This window comes from Eutrema salsugineum, unplaced genomic scaffold (genome assembly GCF_000478725.1).
Source record: "Eutrema salsugineum unplaced genomic scaffold, Eutsalg1_0 scaffold_6, whole genome shotgun sequence".
Lineage (NCBI taxonomy): Eukaryota > Viridiplantae > Streptophyta > Magnoliopsida > Brassicales > Brassicaceae > Eutrema > Eutrema salsugineum.
The window spans coordinates 12,705,608-12,730,463 of NW_006256547.1; the positions used below are offsets into that span (position 1 = coordinate 12,705,608).

General features: G+C 38.4%; 1 protein-coding gene across 1 annotated transcript; it reads left to right on the forward strand.

Annotated features, from left to right (window-relative positions):
• The first annotated feature begins 5,920 nt into the window (after window positions 1-5,920).
• Window positions 5,921-9,316, forward strand: LOC18012911 (mediator of RNA polymerase II transcription subunit 1). The gene is made up of 5 exons (XM_006395954.2): window positions 5,921-6,915; window positions 7,035-7,783; window positions 7,864-7,953; window positions 8,037-8,750; window positions 8,859-9,316. Exons 1-5 carry the CDS (start codon window positions 6,807-6,809, stop codon window positions 8,928-8,930), a joined length of 1,734 nt encoding a protein of 577 aa, XP_006396016.1. The 5' UTR covers window positions 5,921-6,806; the 3' UTR covers window positions 8,931-9,316.
• Window positions 9,317-24,856: the final 15,540 nt, after the last annotated feature.

Below are 24,856 nucleotides of genomic sequence, written 5' to 3' on the forward strand. Positions count from 1 at the left end.
GTTTTTAGTCGTTTTTGTTAAGTTTAGTTATTAGGTCAATTTGATTACCGTATTTTCTCTTTAAGATTCGTTTTTACATTTTAAACTCACCACCAAAACCCCCACAAAACCGTTTGGTTCTATACTTCTTAACTTTATATTTCTTTCCAAGGCTTTTGCAGGAAAGATCATCCTTCCCTGTGGATTCGATCCCTAAGTACTACAATCGATCAGCTGTTCACTTGCGGCTATTGATTTCATTTAGGGTAAAACTTGACAACCCCCACAACACACATCACCACTACACCAACAAAATCAGCAAAGAAAAGCTCGACGAATTCAATGTTGTAGTTCAAAATTTACCTGAAGGAATCACCTTTGCCAGAGCTTGCAAGGACTTCATGATAGGCCATTACTTCTGTGAGAGCAAGGAATCAATCCATGAAATAGAAGACTTGTTCAATCATGCCAGAAGAGGTAAACCTGTTCGAACACTTCACAAAATCGAAGGTGCAGGTCAGTTTCTCATCTCTTGTTCTATTAGAGGTGAAATGTTTAAAAGCGTGCTTTGTGATTCTGGAGCTTGTCTTAACATGATGTCCAAGGCAATTGCTTTGAGACTTGGTATTAAACACCTGCGCAGGACTAGAGCAAAGATTAGTCTAGCTGATGATTCCAATACAACACCTCAAGGAATAGCTCATGAGATTCCTTTGAGAATAGGAGATTGCATCGTGCCTGTCGACTTCTACATTGTCGAAACGAGAGACGCAACACATACAGTGATTCTCGGATGGTCTTTTCTAGCAACTTCCAGAGCTATAATGGACTGGCCAAACCGGAGGATTTCGTTTGCTAATATCGACAAAGATGTCTTCACAGAAGCTGTCCCATACAACAGCAAAGCAGGAAACGTTCTGCAACAGAAGAGTTTGAAGAAGAACTTTGCAGTGACGAAGAACCTGCTAGGCAAAGCAAGGAGATGTCGAAAAAGACTTGTCTCAGGACAAGATCTTCTTCATTGGATCAAGCCACGTCCAACACCAAAAGTCGAGCTAAACGACTTAATACAGAAGCGCTTAATGGGAGGCAACCCATTTAGGTATTATTTTCTTTATGATTTTTCTTTCTTTTTCTATTGATCTTTTTTTTTTCTTAGTTTCAGATGTTTCTCATAAATAAAAAAAAAGCCAAAAAAAAAAAACCAAAAAAAACCATAAAGAAGGATGATCCCTAACTGCTCGGCCCAGCAGGAACCAAGGAGAAGCAGGAAATAGGCCGCGATATAAGCCTCCGCGGTCGCAGGCGTTCTGACCGCGGGAAACAGCTCTTCGACCGCGGTTGCGTGATTCTGACCACGGCCGGACACCATTTCACCGCGGTCGCGTGGCTCCTGACCGCGGGAGATGGTCCTTGAGACAAAACCCGACCCCAAATGACCCACTTCACCTCATTCCACCTCACCAAGCCCCACTCCACGTTATTCATCACTTTCCACCACCTTCATCACCACCTATCACCTTCCCAAACCTATTCGAATGAATCCGGTCCATCTCCACCAGCATCCCAGATCCAGGTAAGTTCTCTTTGTCCTTACCAATTCGATTATCTATGCATTTTTCTCATCCAATCTCGACTTGTTCTACAATGAGGACAGTGTGATTTAAGTCTGGGGGAGGATTTCATCTCTTTCTAACCACTTTTCTTTCATGAGTCTTGCATTATCTACACTTTTTGAATTTTCCTTAAAGTTTTTCAAAACCGTTTTTCAAAACAAAATGCGTTTTAAAGGGAATGATGAACATGAATCAATGATAGTTGACTGTGTGCTTTTAGACTGTTTCTAGTGACATGCTCATTCATGATTTAGGACTAGATTAGGTGGTAGCTAAGCACATTTGAAATGAAGTACCCAGAGGAATTTGAATGATTTCGATTTAGATGAAGGAATACACTAGCTCTGTTTTATTTGGACTTAACTTGGACTTAATTTTCTCATTGAAGCACTAGACCAGGGAAACGAATCATACATTCAGGACTCCTTTATCCTTTTACCACTCTCTGGTTATCCTGAATGGCTAGTTCATCTTTAGCTAGTTCCCCACCTTAACCAATCCTCTTTCAAACCACATGCACTCTTGTTTTCTATTGTCTTATATGCAGATATCTGTAAAAACGTTGGAGAGAAAGAGGAACGACGCAGTTTTCAGTCACCAAAGACAGAGACCTGCGATTTGCCGGAAAAGTTCCCGAAAGGATTCAACATAAGAGGAAGCTCAGTTTGCCTTAGAATAATCTCAAATTTTGGTACAATCTCGTCCTCTAGTCTCTCCCTCTTTAAAACCTGAAAATAAAAAATAAGAAAGGAAAGGAAATAAGAAAGGAAAGGAAAGGAAATAAAAGCCTTAGATAGTCTAGAGAGGTCGAATTTTAAGTCCCAAGGCAACTGGAGTTCGGTTTTATGGAGTTTTGGAGACCATTTTCTGATTCCCGGAAAGAATCTAAGTCTGAAGGAATAGCAGTTTACAATAAAGGAGGAAGGATTAGGCAACAACATTTGGCAAGAAGAAGAGACTGAAAATTGCGGTCATCAACAGGTCCTTATCTCTCTTGCGGTTTTGCATATTATCTTGCATCCTCCAGATTCATCAGGTAACCCGAAACACTTTAACTCCACCACTTAAACAGCCCTTTAATGCCAAACGCTGTCTACCCTGGATGATGTCTTTAATGAGAATTCACTATTGCACTTAATGAATGTAGACAGCTAGTTGACTGGAATCAAGATTTAGATTGTTTAAGTTTTGCATGACGGAAAAAGTGGACTAGTATCTTTTGTGTCTTGGTGAGAATTTTCTAGACTATGTCTCTGAGATTTGTGCATTTCCTATTTTTGATTTCACTTAACCAGTTTAGACTTTTGCTTTGTTTGAGGACAAACAAAGGTTTAAGTCTGGAGGAGTTGATAACACCGTATTTTGACCACTTTTATGGATCGATTTGAAATACTTTTTCTATGTTTTTTATTGCTTTCAAGTACTTTTATTACGTTTTTCTAGTATTTGTAGTTCCAAGACTTTCTTCAGGAAACTTAGGGAAAAGCTTAACAAAATGGATAGAAGACTGATAACACCGTATTTTGACCACTTTTATGGATCGTTTTGAAATATTTTTTCTATGTTTTTAGTTGCTTTTAAGTACTTTTATCACGTTTTTCTAGTATTTGTAGTTTCAAGACTCTTTTCAGATAACTTAGGGAAAGGCTTAACAAAATGAATAGAAAACCAGATTTCAGCTCAGAGTCAAACCGTCAGAAGTTCACCCCTGATTGAAGGCCTTCTCACCGTCTGATCCAGCTCAAATTTGGAGATCTTAAAGATGGAAGTATCAGCTTTCCAGCACACTTTACAGCTTGGCAATCCAACGGTTCAATCAAAAGATACGCGAAGAGCAAGATGTCCCGTAAACCAGCCGGCAAGCAACTCCACCCGTGGCCAACAGGCCATTTCCCGCGGTCAGAAGCATCCCGACCGCGGCAAACCACTCATTCCCCGCGGTCACAGCACTCCCGACCGCGGCAAGCCAACTCCGAGCCCAAAAGCCCATTTCTAAAGCCCACAATGATTCTCTCATTTGGAGAAACCCTAAGTGACGTCCACAGAAACCCTAAGTGACGTCCAGAGATGCTCAGAGTCAAATGTCAGAAGTTCACCCCCGATTGAAGGTCTTCTCACTGTCTGATCCAGCTCAAATTTGGAGATCTCAAAGATGGAAGTATTGGCTTTCCAGCACACTTTACAGCTTGGCAATCCAACGATTCAATCAAAAGATACGCGAAGAGCAAGATGTCCCGTATACCAGCCGGCAAACGTTTCCACCCGCGGCCAACAGGCCATTCCCCGCGGTCACAACCATCCCGACCGAAGCCAGCCATCCATTCTCCGCGGTCACGCACATCCCAACCGCGGCCATCTAACTCCGAGTTCGAAGACCCATTTCTGAAGCCCATATCATTTTCCCAGCCTAAATTCCGGAACCCTAGACACCAGAGAGTATTGGAGACTATAAATACATATCATTTAGGTTGTTTTTAAAGAGAGAAGAAGTGAGACGAAATACTTTACAGAAATATTACTTTAAGCTTTGTTTTTACGTATTAGGGAGAGAAAGCTCTATCTCTTGAACCCTTGTTCTTTGTTTTTCAATTTCGGTTTCTGTTCTACTTTTTAATACTATGTTTTTGATTTCGTTTATCATGTCTGAGTAGTTTTATTCTTGGGTCTAAGGGATTTTCGATTGGGATACATATGTTCGATGAGGATTCGATGAGGATTCCATGAGCTATTGAGCCGAATCTTAGAACTTTTTCTTCTGAATTCGTTTTTACTGCATGAGAGTAGCGTCATGAACTACAATCTGATCCAGATGCTTGGTGACACGAAAGTGTTCATCCGGTGTCAGATCTAGTTTGGGAGAGCAAAACAAACATAGGAGTGGAAACCTACCTATGGGCGATTTGTGAATGCTGACGAGTCTTAAACATAATGCATCTCTTCTCTTCCAGGGCCAGAGTGGAAACCTACTGGTCAGGGTTGAGAGAGATAGTTGTCTATGATCACAACATCAAAGAAATTTGGTTCCATACCTGTGTGGAAAAGGTAAGATAGTGATAGATTTAAATCTCCTTTGATTATGGTTTTTTTGAAATGAATATTTATTGTGAATTTTTTTTCCTCGTATTTTTGGAGTTTTTGGAGTTTTTGGATGATTTTAGATATTGTGAATAGTTTTGGATTCGAACTATATTTGAAAAATTTCGGTTCTAAAGCAAAATACCCGAACCGATTCGAACTCAAACCGAACTCGATCCGAATTTGTATAATACCCAGCCGATAAATCTTTAAACTTGAAATATCCAAAATCCGAAATAGCTGAACCAAACCCGAACCGAATCCGATCCAAAAATCCGAGTGCCCATCCTGTAGTAAACACAATACAAAATGTAGTTTATGGGCTCATTTATCGTTGGGCCTAAACATATGTACCAGAATTTACCTAGATACAATATTCAAATTAGATTAAATTTAAATAAAAACTAGATTCTACCCCGTGTGTCTGCACATAAACTATTTTTTATTTATATATAAATTTTCTAATAATTGATAAAAAAAATTTCTGTTTAAATGTAATTTGTTTCTATTAATTTTTTTTTTCTAGTATTATATATGACCGCAATTAGAAAAACATTATTCTAATTCGTGTGTTGCTATTAATTTGAAAAATATCACAATTAAAAGGTATTAGTATTACAAGTTCATATATATTAATCTAAAAAATCAAAATTATTAAAACATTAAATATGTACGTTCATATTATTTGTATATTTTAAATATTTAAGTTTTAAACTTATCTAATAAAAATATAAATATATTATTTTCATTCCTGTTATTAAAAATATTATTTAAATTTAAATATTAAATTTAATCTAAATTAATATTTAAGTTATTATTTTGTAAAGATATAATAATAATAATTTATTTTATAATTTTTGAGAATATAATCTATATTTAAGAAAATTTATAAAAAAATTAAATTAAAAACTAAATTTTCGGATTTATATTAAAATTGAAGTTAAAAATATATTATTTTATTAATATTATACTAAAATAACTTATTTGGTAAATATAAATTAAAATTATAATTTTTTGGCAACAGAATAGTTATCCAAAAACAAAATAGTAGAAACCAAATAAAAATTCTGTTTGGATACAAAATACTCTTCTTTTTTAATAGTATTGATTTCAAAATTAATTAACCTACTAAAAATTAAATTAATTTGATTCTTTTTTTTTTTGGGTAGTAAGGGAGAGGAAAAAAGGCTGTTGTTTCTTCATACGTTTCGTTCATCCAATGTTTAATTCCCAAATAAAACACACAGAGAACAAATTTTAACAATTTTTCTCGCCTCCTTTCTTCTACCACTCTTCCTTCTCGCTCCCATCGCAAACAAAAACCCTAATTTCCTCTTCCCATCTTCCTTCTGATTCCATAATTTCTTCTTTTTCAAGTTTTTCGTATTCCATCGCTCTTTCTCTTCCTTCTATCGCGTTTTGGAAAACTGGTCGTTTCTCTTCGTGTGGGTGGAAAAGCCATTGATTGCTTTTTTGATTGAGCGATTGCATCTACAAGACGCCTGTTTTATTGCGCTTGAACGAAAAATCTCCTTCCGGGTTAGGGTTTTGCTGTGTTCTCTCGCGTCATCCTCCATCCTCCGCCGTCTCGGGTTAGGGATAAATTTTCGTTGATGCTGGTTTGAGCGGACTCTACCCGCTTTGTGAAACCCTAGAGCCTTTGGGTTTGATTTTGAAATATTGGCACTGATAATTACGGAATAGAGAGATATATGCGTAGGTGTTAGGGTTTCTTGTCAGGTTTTTCATCACTGGAATTGTTGCTGCGGCATTGAAATAGGGTTTCTTATAGGTGCGAATTAGGTTGCGAATGATGAGGGTTTGCTAGGGTGCTGTTTTGATTGTCTTCCTAGCTATCTGTGTGAGAGATGGAAGTCTAGAAGGTTTTTTTTTAATCAAATCGATGCTTTCTCGAGACAACTCAATTTGTATTTGAGGAAGATTGCATTTGAGTTAAAGAAGCCGAGGGATTTGGATTCCTCTTAGATGCTAGAGAAAGCTAGTATAGGTTAGAACATTGCTTCATTTTGTGCGAAGGGGAGAGAAAGAAAAAAGCTTTCTCTATTGTTATTGGAGGTGAAAAAGGTTAGAGAAAGCGTGTTTCTTTCTTTCATCTGATGAGGTGCAGCTTTCATAATGGACAAAGGTGAACCTTCTTTAGTTCCGGAATGGTTGAGAAGTTCAGGACATGCTTCTGGTGGTGGGAGTTCAAACCACCTTCTTGTATCATCGTCTTCTCATTCGGGTATGTTCGATTCGTAGCAGTTAATCAATATTTTGTTGATCCTAGCCTTGTTAACTAGTGTTTTGTTTTCGTGGCATAGCCTGATTTTAACTGTTTTGTATTTTTTTTTTTTAAATTAGATTCTGCATCTTTACCACATAATAGTCGGAATAGGAACTCTAGGAGCAAAAGTGATGTTGATTCAATTCATTCCCCTTTTTTGGATCGATCTTGTTCTACTAATTCAAGGAGGGGCTCTAGTAATGGGTCTGCAAAGCATCCATATAGTAGTTTCAACTTCAATAGGAGTCAGAGGGATAAGGACCGTGGCAGGGACAAGGATAGGGTAAGCTATGTGGATCCATGGGACCTCGACACTTCTATCCCTGTCAAAAATATCTTAACTGGTAGGGATCAGGATCAATTGCGTCGATCACATTCAATGGTTACAAGGAAACTGGGCGACAATTTGTCTCGAGGATTTTCAGTGGGCTTGAAAAATGGTGGCAGTAGTAGTAGTTATAACGGGAATGATATACTTCATGGACCTAGCATCGGCAATAGCTTTCAGAGAACTGGATTTGATAAGGATTTTCCGTCGCTTGGAGCTGAAGAGAAGCACGGCGGGCAAGATGTTGTACGAGTCTCATCTCCTGGTCTAAGTTCAGCTGTTCAGAGTTTGCCAGTAGGTACCTCATCTTTGATTGGTGGGGAAGGTTGGACCTCAGCTTTGGCAGAGGTTCCTAATGTCATCGAGAAGGCGTGTGCTGGGTCATTAACGTCACCGAAAGCTAATGTTGTTAGCACGGGAACTTTAACTGGACCAACTGGTCTTAATATGGCTGAAGCATTGGCGCAGGCTCCAGCAAGAACTCATACACCTCCCCAAGTATGATTTGCGTCATCTTTGTGTAGCTTTATTTTACAAGTGCTTTTCTGCTTTTCTAAGATGATAGCCATTGTTTTCAGGGATCTGTGAAGACACAAAGACTTGAGGACTTGGCGATTAAGCAGTCAAGGCAGTTGATACCTGTTGTACCTTCAGCACCAAAATGCTCGGTTAGTATTCCCCTTAGTTAATCTTATTATTCCTCATCCAATCTTGTCGTATAAGTCAATATCTGTTCTATTTGATCTGTCAGATTCTGAATTCTTCTGATAAATCCAAGACAAAGCAAGTGCTTCGGGCTGGTGAAACTTGTCTTGCTCCTTCAAGAAACTCCCAACAGCAGCCCTCTATCATACTCGGGAATTTGCTGTCTAATCCTAGTGGTCAGATCAAATCAGAGAAGAAGCTGTTGGTTCTCAAACCCGCCAGGGAAAACGGTGTCGCTGCTGTTAAAGAATCTGGAAGTCCTATTGGTATTCCAAACAGTAGAGTCGCTTCTAGTCATCTAATGAACAGTGCTCAATCAATACAATCTGCACCTGTGAGAAGTACAAACAGCCCAAAGGAACCCAAGGGAGCTACTACTCTCACCATGGCATCTGGACAAACCATCGAAAAGAAATCTTCCGCAGCTCAAACTCAGAGCAGGAATGCATTTTACAGTGCTCTGAAGCAGAAAACTACATCAACAAACATCTCAACCAATCCCGTTAACTCTACAAGCACTTGCATCTCTTTTTCCGTTGGGGAAAAGGTCAACACCTCAAAGGAGCTTGTAGCTAGTGACTCTTCCAGTCCACAGGGTACAAGTTGTCTAGAAGTGAGTCAAAGGAATACTACTGGCTTTGAGGCGGCAGACACTCCAGATGAGAAAGAGGCCGAGTTCCTCAGATCCCTCGGCTGGGATGAAAACAATGGCGAAGATGAAGCTCTTACAGAGGAGGAGATAAAAGCCTTTGTTGAACAGGTAAAAAAGACATAAAAACACTCCTCGACAGTCCTAGTGTCTCTCTCTGATCGTCATCTTATAACTGAAAAAGATTAAATAATCGTGTTCGTTGTTTTGTTTAAACAGTACAAGAAGCTAAGGCCATCACTTCCGCAGAAATTGTCCATCATACAAGAGGCGAGAGAGGATATAGCTTAAGAATCCTGAAACCAACCTTACAAACTGAAGAAAGTACCGGTTCTTTTTACCCCCATGGAAGATAGTTTCTATTTTTTTTTCGATTTCTTGTTTTTTTTGCTACTACTTTTGGCAATGGAAAAGGAGAAAGGCAGGAGGGTTTTTTTGGTTTTGTTTGATGGTTTGCAAATAAGCTTATTATGAGGCTTGAGTTTTGCCATATGAGTGTCCTGCCTTCTTCAGACTTTGTAGATCTTTGGTCTGGGAAAATGGCTCAGCTCTCACACATGTTTCTCTTGCCATCTTTTTGATCTCTAATGCTTTATAAGGAAGAGAGTTGTCACTTAATGTGTGGTTTTGTTCCTTGTCCGAGTTGAAGAATATATAAATAAGCGGAACTTTTTCCCTGTTTTGTCTTATTCAAAATTCTAACAAAGCCAAATGCATCAAGACCCCCTCGGTGGAAGAAGATTCGACCTTAAATCTTGAAGAATTCTTATTGAACACATCTGAATAGTCAGATGTATATTCTCGAACTCAGTTATGCGGGGTATTTTTCCCGACAAATTTCCTCGGAAGCCATACGAATTTCTGGAAATTGTTTATGCGACCACTATTTTGTTTTGTTTTTCTTTTGACGACACTATTTTGTTATATACTCATATTCAGTCGTTAAACGTGATGACATGTATGATTATTATAATTCATTATATTATTTCCGACTCTTTAACGTTATCGGTTTGGACTTTGACTTAGACAATAAGAAATCCAAAGCTAAAATCTCGGTAGGCAAAAACCGAGCCGATCTAAACATCTCGTCATACTTCATGACTCAACGCTTTGACATCAGTTCTCTTTTTCCGTTTAACTGGTAACCAAATCTTAAAAGACATGAACAGTCAATATCTTAAAAGACATCAGTTCTTTTCCGTTTAACTGGTAACCAAATCAAACCCAATCGTCGATCTTGACAAGAACACTCTTCCCACCTCGGGAAACACTTTAAAGCCCTTTAGGCAAATTACCCAATAACAGATCGTCTCAACAAGAGTTTTTTCCAAAACAGCTCACAGAAACACTAAGGCAAAATCACAATTCCAAAAAGATAAACAAAAATGATCATAAAACGTGAATTCAACAGTGAAATGGATAAAGCCATCCAGGCACCAATCATAAAAATAATACGAGTACATAAGATGGATAAAACCGTCCAGACACTTAGCGTGAGAAGGAGAATTTAAAAGAAAAGTACACATTTTGAAAGAGAGAAGAATGGCAAGGGTCAAGCTGCAGAACGCGTCTCTCACTCGGCAAAGAGGTTCGAGAGAGCTGGGATACCTGCATTCGACCCGGTCGGATCCCCGATAACTAGATTAGCCGCTGTCTCCTCGATCGGCTTGTTGCCCAGACTGGTGTCCACGGAATCAGGCAACACGGGCGAAAAGACCAATTCACCTCGGATCTCGGATGTGATACGCTCTTACGCCTCGTCATCAACGTATTCGCTCTCCCAACTCTTTAACTTTGCCTCTTCGGCGTCTAAAGTCAAGCCGTCAGGTTTACGAAGCTCGTCGATCATAGCAAGGTTTCTCTTGATCTGTCCCAGTTCGTTCTCGTCACTCTTGGCCTTCTGAAGCTTGGCGATACTTTCCTCCACCTTGGCAAGGCGCTCTTGGAATTTGGCCGTCAACTCGCGCCTCGCCTCCTCCTTAGCCCGCTTAACCTTGGCATCGAACAATGCATCCTTGGCCTCGATACGCCTCTTTAGCAGCGCCACCTCGGCACTCTTGGCCTTCCTGGCATCCTCAAGGCGAGTAACTGCAGACGACACCTTATCAACGTCAGTGCAAAGGACTATCTTTTCCTCCTCCAGCCTCTTGACTCTAATCATCGCCTCATCCAGCTTTCCCTTAGTCGTCGCAGCCTCCTTCTAAGCCTCTTCCAAACAACGCTCGACCTTGATCAAATCCGACTCATAATCAGCCATCAGCTCGTTGATAGCCGCTACAAAGTGCAAAGGAAGATATGTGTTAAACACTTAGCCAGAATTTGAAGTAAAAAGAGAAAGAGATAACAGGGGAAAGAAACTTTAGTGCCGCGCTGCACCATCGCGCCATAAGATTTCGATCTCCTCAGCTGCTCGGGAAGTGGAAGCCGCATGTTGGCATTGTTAAGACGCGAAAACATCACTGCAGAAGCGGCCGGGTCGTCAACGACCAGCTTGCGCGACGTAGGCTCGCCAGACGCTGGCTTGCGTTTCTTCTTGGATGGCTCATCTTTCTGAATGGCCACCCCTTTCCCCTTTTCAGTAGCTGATCGTTTCCGACCAGTGTCATGCTTCAGCAGATTTAAAGCGGGGCCTTGACGACTTCTGGAGGGCCAGAATAGCCGAGTTGGTCGCCGTTTTGCTCCGAGCCGCGGAGTCCTCTTTGGACGCCTCGGTGACATTTGCTTCCGCAGCTCGGGTTGCGTCATCTCCTGGGCGGATCTTCTCGAGTAACCGCCTCGGTCTCTACCTGAGGCGCTTGGGCGGCTCATCTGGAAGCCTCCTCAGCTACGTGCCTCTTCCTTTCCCTAAGCGTAATGACCACCATCTTTTCTCTCGTAGCTCCTGAAGAATTCGACGACGAAGAACTAATAGACCTCCCGGAGCTCTTCTAATCTCCAACAAGTTGAGCAGATGACCCAGTTCGATATCGAGTCCGCACTCAAAGCTCCGAACCAAGATGCCAATCATATGCCATAAGCCCCTCAGCATGATCTGTCCAATCGAGATTCCATGCTTCCACAGGTACTCAAGGATTACTCCAGGGTTCGGGAACCAAAGGAAACAGAGTTTAAAAAACACCTCGTACAGGGTGAAGTGATTCTCGGGAGGGCTGTGGACTTAGTCACTTTTCTCCAGAAGGACGAATTCTACCGGCTCGGAGATTCCAAAGCGGTGTCGTAACGCCTCGAGTGACTCAGAGGAAGAGAGCGTGGAACCAGGAGGATCAGGCCTTTGCCTTTTCCTTCGCTTAGATTTCCTCTTCCCAGAAGAAGAAGCGCCTTAAGACGCCATGAGACGTTGTAATTCAAGTCTCGCCTCGACCGGATCGAAGGGGAACGCTTTTTCCTCGGCTTTCACTGCAGCGTAATCAACGTCTTCATTGTGGACGGGACCTTGGGAGCATCTCGTCGAAGCAGACACCTCGTTATTTAAATAGCAAGCACCCGAGGGACTCGGAGAATTCAGCGCCTCGTCGCCTTCAGAGGATTCATTGGAAGGGCTCGGCGAGACAGACGCCTCGGAAGACCGCGTTACACCTCTCTCCTCGGCGTCTGCATGGCTCGGCTCGTAGTGAAAAATGGATTTTGGCGAATCATCTGAACAGTTCGACATGTTTTACAACTCATACAAAAATTACAATTCTTCACGGCGAGGTTCGTCGGAAAAAGATCTGAAACGACGGAGGCCTCGGAACCCTAGCCAGAAAATAAATAATATAGAGAGAGAAAGAAGAGAGAAGGGAGAGCTACCTTAAGTGAAAATCGAAGATCTGAAGTTATGAGGGAGAAGTGAAGGGGGGGCTCATCCTTTTATAGAACGGCCGAGGCGCGTGGGATCCGCGTGGACCTCGGGAAGCTGCAAAGATTAATAAATAAGAGCGTGCGGAATCTGCGGCGTATGAATAAATTCTAGGTGCGTCCTTTGCACGCGCCAATACCCGAGATTTCCTTTCGAGCAACCGACGATTGGTATATACATCTCGCGTAACGCATCCTAGGCTAACCGAGCTGTCCGGACAGTACAACTACACATCCGAGAATGGCTCATAAAACTAAGTGGATCGACGCTGTTGTGATTTCTCGTCATCAAAAATGGTTCATCTGTGCCCTTCACTAAAAATGCCTCGGCATTCACTTGAAAAACGCCTCGTCGTTGACATGGCTCGGCTTTCTTTTGAAAAAAGCCTTGTCATAAACGTGACTCGGTATTCTTTTGAAAAACGCCTTGTCATTAACACGGCTCAGCATTCACTCATAAAAAAGCCTCGTCGTTAACGTGGCTCGGCATTCACTCGAAAAATGCCTCGTCATTGACATGGCTCGGCTTTCTTTTGAAAAGAGCCTTGTCATAAACATGACTCGACATTCTTTTGAAAAACGCTTGTCATTAACACGGCTCGACGTTCATTCGTAAAACGCCTCGTCGTTAACATGGCTCGGCTTTCACTTGTAAAACGCCTCATTGTTAACATGACTGGGCCTTCTTTTGAGAAACGCCTTGTCGTTAACACGGCTCGGCGCCGCACAGGTATTCTCGTACAAAATGCCTTGTCATTGGTTTCGACATGGCTCGGCATCACTCTCATAAAACGCCTCGCCATTAACACGGCTCGACGTCATTCGAGACACGCCTCGTCAGCTCGTCATTATTCCTCTATGCCGGCTCGGCACCTTAATCGCCTCGTCAAATAAATTGGCATCTCACTGGAATCACATTACCAGCACAATGGCTCGGTATAATTTCGTCTTGAAAAGGCTTAGCAAAACCGCACCACAGCGGCTCGGTGAACATGGTCAGTCCAGCCTTCAGAGCCTCATACCCCATCACTCTCGTCTCCGAGACCGACGAGCTGGTGGGCTAACTGTTGGGGTCAGTTTCCACCCTAGCTGAATTAACCATCTCAAATAACTAAGTATCAAAAGGTATTTTTGGACCCGAGTTCTGTGAGGAAACAAGCCGAGTCCATCCATGAAGCAGGATGGGCCGAGCCCCAAAACGATATGGGCCAAGCCCTAAAGGCAGCATGGACCGAGCTGCAAGGCGATATGGGCCGAACCATACAAATGTTGTGGGCCAAGCCGCGCGACGATGCAGGCCCTGAATCGATATGGATGAAGCTATAAAGCGACATGGGCCGAGCCCCCTATTAACCTAAGTTGGGCCGAGCTATATAAGGAAGCCCATGAAGAACCCTAGACGAGCCGTTAAGTCGGTGGCCGCACGAAGCGATAAGGAAATATTCCAAAAATCTCGGCTAGGCAGTTTGGAGAATTAGTATAAATAGACGATGTATGCGATTCATTATGTAACTTTTACCAACTCGAGAGCAATAAGACTTAAACACTTTTCCAGAAAAAAACCTTCTTTTGATCTTACTGTTCTTGCGATAAACCCTAGAAATTTCGGATCCCTTCAGTTTTTCTTAACAAATTTTTGGTTGTGCGAGTTTTGACGATTGGAGTGATCATCCAGGTAATGATAGTGAAGATGATGAGGACGCTGATGCTTCGATCGATGGTGACGATGGCCATGATGAAGATAATAAGTTAGATGATGAGACTGAAAATGATGATGATGTAGATGATCATCCTATCGTCACAGCTGATATACTCATCGAGAAAGATGTTAGTGTTTCTGGTTATCGAGATCCCACTTGGACTTATACGGTGCCACTTAGGTCAATGTGTTTTGGAGGGTGTGTTTCCCATTTGAAGTCTTCGAAAGTTCGATGTACAATCTTTGTTAAGGTTTTACGGACGTGGACGCATGAGCTAATTTCAAAACGGTCTTCTTTTGAGATTATATTATCCGATGAACAGGTATTTAATTTATTAAAAGAAATCTTTGTATATTTTTGATATGATATCTATAAAACTTCGTTAATTCTTAATTATGAATCTAGTTTTTTTCCAAGGGTGTTAAAATTCAAGCAACTGCTACAGACAAACTATTGCGTGATGTTGAATCACGCGTTGATTTTGGAAGTTGGATTATTATCAGTCTTTTTGAATGTTGTCGATTGCGATGATGGCTGTAAGCCGACCTTTCATCGCTACAAGATAGTGTTTCTACCATCCACTACAATTGACAAGACATCGCGTTGATGTGAAAACAATTATTTTGACTTTGTGGACTTCCGAAGTATATTGGATCATGACCATGGTGATGATTACTTAGTTGGTGTGTTTATTTTTCATCTAAATGTTGAGTTTTGATTATTATGGTATTGATCATGTTGATTTGGTTTAACTTTTATTGTATTTCTTAGATTTGATAGGTTGTGTCATGGAGGTAAAACGGTGTGGGAGTTGGGGTGGTTTGTTCTCTGGTCAGGATCTTGTTCCTTCATATGGCAGCTGGGTAGTAATGTAGCTGATCATGATAAATGGGGTGCATATTCAACCATAACTTTTTGTTTAAGGGACAAATGGTATTGTTTCTTCGATATTCTGAAATCATATATGAGTTAATTACATGTGTCAGTTGTGTTGATTATGGTTTTTTCTTTTAATTAGTGGTTTTGATCTGAGCTGTGAGCTATCTTGGAGTTGTTGTGATCATGATATTATTGTGTGTGTGCTTAGATGGACAGTCATTAATTATTTTGGAGGTATCTTTTTGATAAAACAAATTATCATCGTCTTCATATTTGCTATATTAGTTGACTTGATTCTTTGCATGTGCTTATAAAAACAGGTAAGATCACTATATCATATACTTATCCTACTATGTTTGAGCTCAATCTTTCTATTCCATAGGTTAATGATTTTTTGGAACAGTAAGTATTTTTAATCACAGTGTTTGGTACTTACTTTCTTATTTTGTTGATTTAAATGTTTTTAGTTGGTGCACGGTAAAAAAAGGTTGATTTAGTCTTATGTCTTTGTTTTTTTTTAAATGACTGTAGATATCCACACAAGAGACTGTGTACGGGAGATAGAGTACCTCTTCGGTACTAGACGATGCTATCATCCCAACTTTGGTTGCAGTTCTGGGATCAGATATTGGATATGCATATGTTTTCTTTGCTTTTTTTGTTTTTTGTTTTTGGTTTTTCTTCGTAGTCCTTAGCATGTATGTTAAACAGTTATAATTTAACAATGAATTATCTTATTTAATCTAGCTGGCGTTGTTTATCAGTAAGATATAAAACAACAAACTTTAAAACGAGAAACATATTCACACATTTGTATTTATGTCTTCAAAATAATTGGAACTTTCTTTGGTTCGTGTTTCAGATTATATCATGATTTAAGTAAAAGTTTTGGTCGAATAATACAAACCCCAAAATAGAAAAAGGAAAATTACGAATAGGAAGAACTAAAAAGAAACCCTAAAAAATGGAGATTACACGTTAATTCTAAAATTTTATTGTTTATTATATATATATATATATATATGCATAAACGGTGGACTTCTGGGTTACTGGTTTGCATACTTTGTTTTCTTTTACATTCGGATTCTGTGATGGAGGTGATATGTAATTATTACGCTATGCATAAATTAATTTTGTTTTTATGTTATGCTGTGTTCTATTTTTGAAGTTTTTATGGTCTCCAGACGTTTTAAACTTTGGTTTTTTGTTATAGTGATTATTGGTTTCTGTAATGTCGATGACTAGATGCTCACAGGCGGCGACGTGTTAATTTGAAAGTTTTAACGTTTTATTTTCCTGAAGGAGATATTTTGTTTTCTAATGATTTAGATACATGTGTCCTGTTAGAAAAGCTAATTTCCGTGCATGGTTCAGGTGTAATCAGACCTACACGGAGGCAAGGAATCTTTTATACTCGGAGATCCTTTCTCTATTTGTATGGAATCAGAAAGATAAGTCGTGGAGACCAAGACTAAGGGAAACTCCTGGTGCATGTGCTGTAGAAGAATCGCTGATAGAGTATAGAGAAGATTACTATCTTAGGGTTCTATTGGACGTCGTAAGAGGTCTCTGTAACTGTGATGATATTAGAACTGTTGGTGGAGTCTTTTATCCTTCATTTAGATGTGCATGTCGTGCATTACGTTTAGTTGACTAATAGTTGGGAGGCGATATTTATTTTTTTCTTTTTGTTGTTGTTTGCATATCTACATTTACACTTATTAAAAAAATATTATATATCAAATCTATATTAGTATTTAAGAAGTTAATTCGTCTGTGGTTTAACCCACAACTTTTTGTGTCGTTTTGTTTAATGAAATTCTGATGATTTGATTGGTTGATAATTGTTATAATTTGATTGGTTGAATTAGCTAATTTTAAATCATTAAAATCAATATTAATTTTTTTTAAAATAGAAAACTTCTGTAATTGAGACAAATTTTTTTGTCGTTTTGATTGATGAAATTCTGATGATTTGATTGGTTGATAATTGTTATAATTTAATTGATTGAATTAGCTAAATTCTAATCATTAAAATGGATATTAGTTGCTTTAAAAATGGAAAACTTCTGTAATTCAGATAAAAAAAGCCATGGGCCATAATCTTTTCTCTCGAATAACTTGGCTCAATTTTCAAACCCAAAAACATTATAGATACTTTTCAATATGTCGTCTGTGCTGAATGAGAAGGTAGCTGTGTTGGTTAAGTGGTTTGTCCATTTATCGAATGCTCACGGGTTCGAATCCTGTGATTAGTTTTTTTTTTGTTTTTAATTTTTAAAATTTAGTAATAATTCGATTTTTTGAAATATATTGTACTTATTAAATATTTTATAAAAGGGAATATTCCATAATTTTTTGTTATTATCTAGAATGGAATCTTTACATTTTTATGATTAATAACTACGAAATTCATGGGAAGATAATATCGCTTATAGATCAATAATTACATTTTAGTATTTTCCACAAGAAAATAAATCCTAGGTTGTTTAGACTTACAAATATGAGCGTTTTCAACCAAACTTCTCATAATTTACGCATTAGTTTTTCTATTAGGGTTCCGTGATTATTTTGCTAGGGTTTTTATAATAGCATTAACTTTTTGGATCTCTTTAGAAATGATTCAGCATGTTTGTCTATTTGCATGCAAAGCTAACTATGTGTTCGTCTAAGTACAGTTATGATCATCCATCTAAAGTCATCATCACTTGGGAAGTTCCGTCTACTGATTCTGGTATATATATAACTATTATCAAATTTAATAATAGTATGTATGTTCTCAACTTTTTTAAATGAATTCTAAAACGGTACTGTCTGCTGAATGTTTTAAACTGTATATTGTCGTTTAATTATTCTATCCATCTGAATATGTGTGACATGTTTTAATTTAGTGGTGTTGATTTGAGTTGTGAATTGTTCGGTGAGATGGCGAAAAACTTTTATGCATCTTGGAGACGCTGTGATCAAGATATCATTGTGTATGTGCTTAGATGGGCCGTTATTGATTATTTTGGAGGTATTTTTAGTATACTAATTTATATTCTCTATGTTCGTTTCGTTTTATTGTTTTGACTCTATATTTGTTTTATCAACATAGGCAAGATCACTATATCTTCCACATCTCCTACTAAGTTCGAACTCAATCCCCGTATTCTTGAGTTAGATGAGTTTTTGGAACAGTGAGTTTCTAATACTTAATGTTTATATTTGACTTTTTAGTATTAATTCGTGGTCGCTTTCTCTCTCTCAAATCTTTTTTATAACAATGCAGATATCCACGTAAGAGGCCATGCACGCGTGGTAGTGTGGGACGTCTACATTGAATAGTGTTATGACGTCTACATTGAATATCATTTTAAAAAAAGATTTACCATGTATACAAATTATAGTTTAATTATTCTTTATTCTTCAGACCTCTTTATTTTAATCAATAAATATACTTTTTAATGTTATTATTATTGTTGTTTGATATTGAAGTATAAAAAGCGGAGAAAAAATAATATAAGTTATATATTCATATAAATAACGCATGTTTTTATTGATTTCTTGGACTCCAAGTAACTCATATTTATAAATATTTAAGAGGATTCGAAGATATCCCCGATCATATCACAACTTTTAGTTTTTTCCATTTAGTGTCTATGAAAATCATGGTGTTTGAATGGATTATTTTATTGATTTCTTGAACTCCAAGTAACTCATATTTATAAATATCTAATAGGATTCGAAGATATCCCCGATCATACCACAACTTTTAGTTTTTTTTTTCATTTAGTAGCTATGAAAATCATGGTGTTTGAATGAATTATTTAATTACTTATTAAAAAGGAAAAACTCAGTAGTTGAGAAGTAGAAAAGTTTTGTGAAAAAAGTCTATTCGTTAAAATGTATAAAATGTAATTAAAGGAAAACATTCTAAGAAACCCTAGAAAAAAAAACAATGCGTAAACCACATAATTCTTATATCTGTATATATATGCATATATTTTGGTATAGGTATATATATGCGTCTATCGCGACTTCGCGAGTTATCAGTCTGCATTTTAGAATTGTTTGCATTCGGGTTCTTCGATGGAAGCGTTTGGTAAATGAGTTTTATATTACGTTTTTGAAGACGTCACTAATCGTTAGTTTTCTTTACGGTATTCTATTGATTGCTGTTATTGTATATATGATTGTTGTTCTATTCTACATGTCTAGGTGCTCACAGGCGACCACGTGTTAATTGGCAAGTTATGCCGTTTCATCTCCCTAGGAAAAATATTGTGTTTTCTAATAATTTAGATAGACGTGTTGCTGCTAGAAAACCTAAATTCCTTGCTTGGTTTAGGTGTAATCAGTCATATCCAGAGGCAAGGACTCTTTTATACTCGGAGATTCCTTCTATGTTTGTATGGGATCGTAAAAATAGGACCTGGAGGCCAAGACTAAAAGGAAATTCTGGTGCGTGTGTTGTGGACGAATCGCCGACAGAGTACGGAGAAGAGTATTATCTCAGGCTCTTAATGGACATAGTTAGGGGTCCACGTAGTTTTGATGATATTAAGACTGTTGGTGGAGTCGTTTATCCTTCGTTTAGAAGTGCATACCATGCATTAGGGTTTGTTGGTTGATTATCAGAAGACAATAGTTATTTACCATATTTTTTTTTTAGTTTCTTTATCGTGGTATACTTATTTCTTATGTTAACAAAAGCAATATATAATAAATGATATTAGAATAATTATATATATCAGTTTTGTTATAATAATAAAGTTTAATTATAACATAATATTATTTCGCTTTTCCGTAATATTATCGTTGCTTATATTTTATCAAATTAAAATAAAATAAATACATATTTTGAGATATGGTACGGCGTATATATAGAGTTGTTTATCATTCTTTTGGTGTTTTGTAAACTGCAAACTTCGGTCGGTGTATTTGTGATGGATAACTCATATCGTTGCTTTTCTTTTACCGAGTTCGAGTATATAATAGATGGATCCTGCGACGTTAACAGTTGTGTGGGTAAGCTGTGTGTATTACGTATGTTCTTGTGATATGACACATATTATATTTTGTATGTTATAAATCGCTATAGTGTTGACTTGCCTTTTTATGTTTTTACCGTTAAGATCTAATTGGACGTGTTATGACTGTTGGAAACTACGTTGATCCATAATATCCTTTTGAAAGCTACATGATGAACGAGATATATATCGAGTTGGAGAATCAGAGGTATTGTGTATTATCATACAGTTTATAATTCAGAGCTACTTAATTACAACCAATTTTCCGCTGATTGTTTTATTTTATAATTATTAGAGGATGTCGTCTACCATGTCGTTTGGTTGGTAATTTTGGTCGAAATTTCTCGATGGTTTGACGCATTGTGATGATGATATGATAATATGTATCGTTCTAGCTGCAAAAGTTGATATCATTCGAGGTATTCTAAGGCTGAAATTTATGATACTTTCTCGAATCTAGATATAACTATATAAAAACTATAAGTGTTTGTTAAGTTATTAATTATTTCGATTGTTTTTTTTTGTGATCTTAAGGTAATTGGATGGCTGTAGCGGCTCCTAATTACACACGGATAATGTTGGCACCAGCTATTCCTGAAGTAGTACGTCTCTGGGAGGCATTAGTGTCAACCGATCAATATTGATTTCCATTCCACGAATACATAAATATTGGAATAACAGCCTATGCATTTTTTTTATATCGTGTAAAACTACATTGCAGTTTTTAGTTTGTTATTTTCATTTTCTTCTCATATGAATTATCTTATATATCTCTGCGTGTGTGCGCGATTTTTACAATATATTATAGAAATTGTTCATTTAATATTTAGACTAATAATTATTCTTTCATGCAATATATTGTTTAAGAATTGTAAATGTTATATACAGAGGATAAATTATACAAATGATAAACTGTAAAGATATTTTGATTGATCCCATTTTATCTAATTTATTGTTACACTTAATTATTGATATGTATTATCGTTTTTGGTAACTTAAACACATCGTTTAGGAATAATTCCTTAAATTGTTTGTCTAAATCGCTAATTACTTATCTATTAAATATATTTTCTACTTTGTATATACAATTACTGTAATGTTTGCCATTTGCACTCTTGTTTTTGCATTGCTATGAACTTATTGGATTGATGCTTGGCTTGAGAAACTTGTTCATATGCTTTTGAAATCGATTCTTGCAACAAATTTCTTCAAAATTTTGGAGAATTTTGTGAACCTTGATCTTGTGCTAATCTTGTTTTTGAGAAATTTCTTGGCAGATGACTGAAAGAACCAACTCTCTAGCCAAGAAGAAGGGCACTGCATCCAAAGACAAGGGTTAGGTATCAGGGTCTTCACAGCCAAAAGGAAAAAGCCAAGTCACCAAGAAAGTCACAAAGCAAGGGAAAGGTGATCAAGCGCCAAAAAGAACAAGGCATGAAGAGAAAGCATTGGTGATTGCTTCTGGTTCCAAGAAGAAAGGGAAACAGTTGGCTGTGGTATCATATGATGAACAGACTGAGAGTAGCTGAAGCAGCTCAGCTGGAGGTTCCCAAGGCACCATTGAAGAGGGATCAAAGAGGATCAAGAAAACTGAACCAGAAACACCTAATTATCTGGCTAAGTTTCAACAGATGGAGATCCAGCAAGGGAGGTTCCCTGATGTGGACTTTCTGAAGAAGATTGGCATCTATGAAGATGTCAAAACTTTGCTTGGGAACATGGGCATTGAATCACTTTTGGAGATGAGAGAGATCGCATATGAAGAGGAGTCTCAAGAGTTCTTGGCTTCTTTTGAAGCTTTTATGTACTACCCAAGGGATTCAAGAATTCTTCAAGGGGATGGACTTGGACACATGGAGTTTACTGTGAAAGGAAAGGACTACACAGTCTCATTCAGGGAATTGGCTGAGATATTTGGGTTTTCTGCACCTAGAAACGTTCCTCTCTCCAACCAGGTCAATCTCAGGAAAGAAGATACTCAGGCTCTATGGAAATCAATTGCTTCTGGGAAGTACACAGCTGGAGCAGCTAAGTCCTCTTGGATAAGGAATCCAGTGCTGAGATATGTACACAAGATTCTCTCTCACAGCTTCTACTTCAAGATTGATGTTGGAAGAGTTCACAAAGGTGATCTGATGCTCCTTGGTGTGGGGCTAAAACAGTTGATGCCCACTCATGAAAATGGGGAGCCCTATGAAGGATATGCTTACACACCTTGCCTTGCCTCTCAATTAGCAAGGTCTTTGATGTTCTACAAAAAGTGCATTTGGGGTTCAACAAAGAAGGATGCAAAGCTGGCCCATGGATGGGTTGTAACAAAGATCTTGAAGGCAAAGGGATACAGGTTCAAGGAGAACAAGGTAAGGTTTGATCTGATTAATGAAGCCCATTTGTGTAAGATTGGTTTCCTTCAAGGAAGAGTTGGAGCCAAGCTGGTTTACAACTTCAAATCCTTCATTGATGAACCAGTCCAAACTCTCCTGCCCAATCCCTCCATCACCACAGTCCAAGTAAAGAGGAACATTCACTTCTTCTTGCTGAAGGAAGAGCTGTACAATGTCCAAACTGATCCACCAATCCTTAAGTACAAGAAAGCTTGCAGAGAAGAAGCCTCCAAGGAAAAGAAAGCAACCGCTGAAGATGCTACCACAAGTGTTGCTGGTGCTCAAGATGCTGGTCTACCTCCACCTCAAAACGTTTTGGTGGAAACAGATATCACTTTGATGATTACAACTGGGAGGAGCCAGGTACTTCAGGGTTTAGAGCTCAACAAAAGATTGGTGTTCTCCAACAATGGTGCAAGTACCAAGACAAAACTATCCACAAGATGGCAAAGTGCATCAAGGAGATGAAGAAGAGGATCAAGAAGCTTGAAAACCCTTGCAAAGGTGGATCTCCAACACCGGTTTCACCAAGGAACAGAGAGGAAGTTGGAGAGAGTTCCATGAACTGCACGGCCCTGGTCATATATGGCACAGCATGGGTGGATCTTGATGATGGTTCTGATGAGGCAAGCCATCACTCCTGGGAGACACCATCCGGTCACATTTCAAACCCCTCTTACTCATTGGGGTCAGACTTCCACAGCTCTTAGGTAACACTCCACACCTTGTACATATGCATGTAGATTTTCTTTTCTCTTTTGCATTTTACTTGTTTGCTTTGCTTTAACTCCTTTCTCATGCTTTTATAACACAAGGGACTGTGTTATTTAAGTGTGGGGGAGGAGTTTCATCTTTTAATAATCATATTTTCTCTGTTCTTATTTTATACTTCGAGTCTTTAGTCACATTCTTGCATGCATTCATGTAGTTTAATCTAAGTGCATATAAAAACCAAAAAAAAAAAAATTGAAAAATCTGAAAAATTTTCACAAAAAAAATGATCATGTAGTTGCATTCTCATTTTTAGGATTGAGTCTAGTTGCATATTCATGTAGGCTGCATCAATGCAAGGGAGTAATGATAGGTTTTTCCTTGAGAGAATATCACTTTAAGAATTCGGTTCACTGCCCTAGTTTCTAGTTCTTTGCTGCATGTAAACAAGAATGAAATCAAGACTGATCCATGCTTTGAACTTGTTGAGTGAATCAAGCTTTGATTAGTCCAGCCTTATCTAAGTGAGAACCTTAATTTGACAATCTAATTATCATTGCTTGTGCATTTCATTGTGAACTCATGGGTACCCTTAAAATATTTGAGCTATATTATCCCTTTTACCACTCTTTACTAGCTCAAATAGCTGTTCTCTCACTTAGAGACAATTCCCTGCCTTTAACCAAGCCTTCCTTGAAGCCTGAAACACTATAGTGAGAGATGTGAGGCCTTTTTCTGAATAAACTTGACAGAAAGTGTTGGGTTTAGGGCGACAAGAGTAGAGTCTCATGTATATCTAGCTCAGCATCATGAGTCTAGAGTAGGCTAGGAAGAGTTCTTGAGAAACACTGAGTGGAAAAGAGGAAGTTTGAGATGAAAACCAGGGGTTGGAAAAGAAAAGAAAGAGGTTTGGGGTCTGCTGTGTAAAAAAAGAAAAGCTCTTGTGTTTTGAAAAAAAGAAAGTCTAGCCTCTAAGTGAAAAGAAAATAAAAGAAGCCAAAAAGGCTCAAGTGTTTGAAAGGAAAAGAAAAGAGGCTAGAAAGTGTTATATGAGAAAAAGCTAAGTGGAATATTCAGACCCCAAAACCTGAGTTTAAAGTTGAAAAGATGAAGCCCCTGGTGAGAAGAAGAATGAGAGTGAAGTGAGGAGAGGGTTGATAAGGCAATGAATGCCTTGAGAGAGGAGTAGCTAGGATGTAATCTTCATGGGAGTAGAGTTAAGGTGAAAGACCAATTTGGGGCATTGGGTAGATGGGATTCTGCTCTTGTATGCACCAGTTGCCTTTTACCCTTAGCATTCTATTAAAGTTTATTCCTTCTTGAGTGATCCCTTGAGCTGAATGGAAGCCAACACATTAAATGAGATCATCTTTGTCTCATGACCCTGTCCCAAGACAAGTGAGTTCACATGATTCGCATAAGCATGATTCACATGAGCTTTAATGAATGTCAAAAGGTTGGAACTATGACTGTTTGTGAAAAACTTAAGCTTGAGCTTGATTCATTCATTGATAAGTATGACTAAAGTTTTGTGAGTAATCTTGTTTGCAATGCATCTTAGAACTAGCAATTAGGACAGTGAGCCTTGAATTCTTTTAGTGATACACTCTCTCATTAAGGAATATGAACTCCCAATGCATCCAACCTCTTCCTCTCATTTGCTCTTTTTGCTTGAGGACAAGCAAAGGACTAGT

What these genes read in the sequence shown, in the direction of transcription:
- LOC18012911 (XM_006395954.2), top strand. Translation starts at nt 6,807, where the DNA reads ATGGACAAAGGTGAACCTTCTTTAGTTCCGGAATGGTTGAGAAGTTCA. An exon ending in GAACTCATACACCTCCCCAA is followed by an intron (nt 7,784 to 7,863) that starts GTATGATTTGCG and finishes CATTGTTTTCAG; the next exon opens with GGATCTGTGAAGACACAAAG. An exon ending in TAAAAGCCTTTGTTGAACAG is followed by an intron (nt 8,751 to 8,858) that starts GTAAAAAAGACA and finishes TTGTTTAAACAG; the next exon opens with TACAAGAAGCTAAGGCCATC.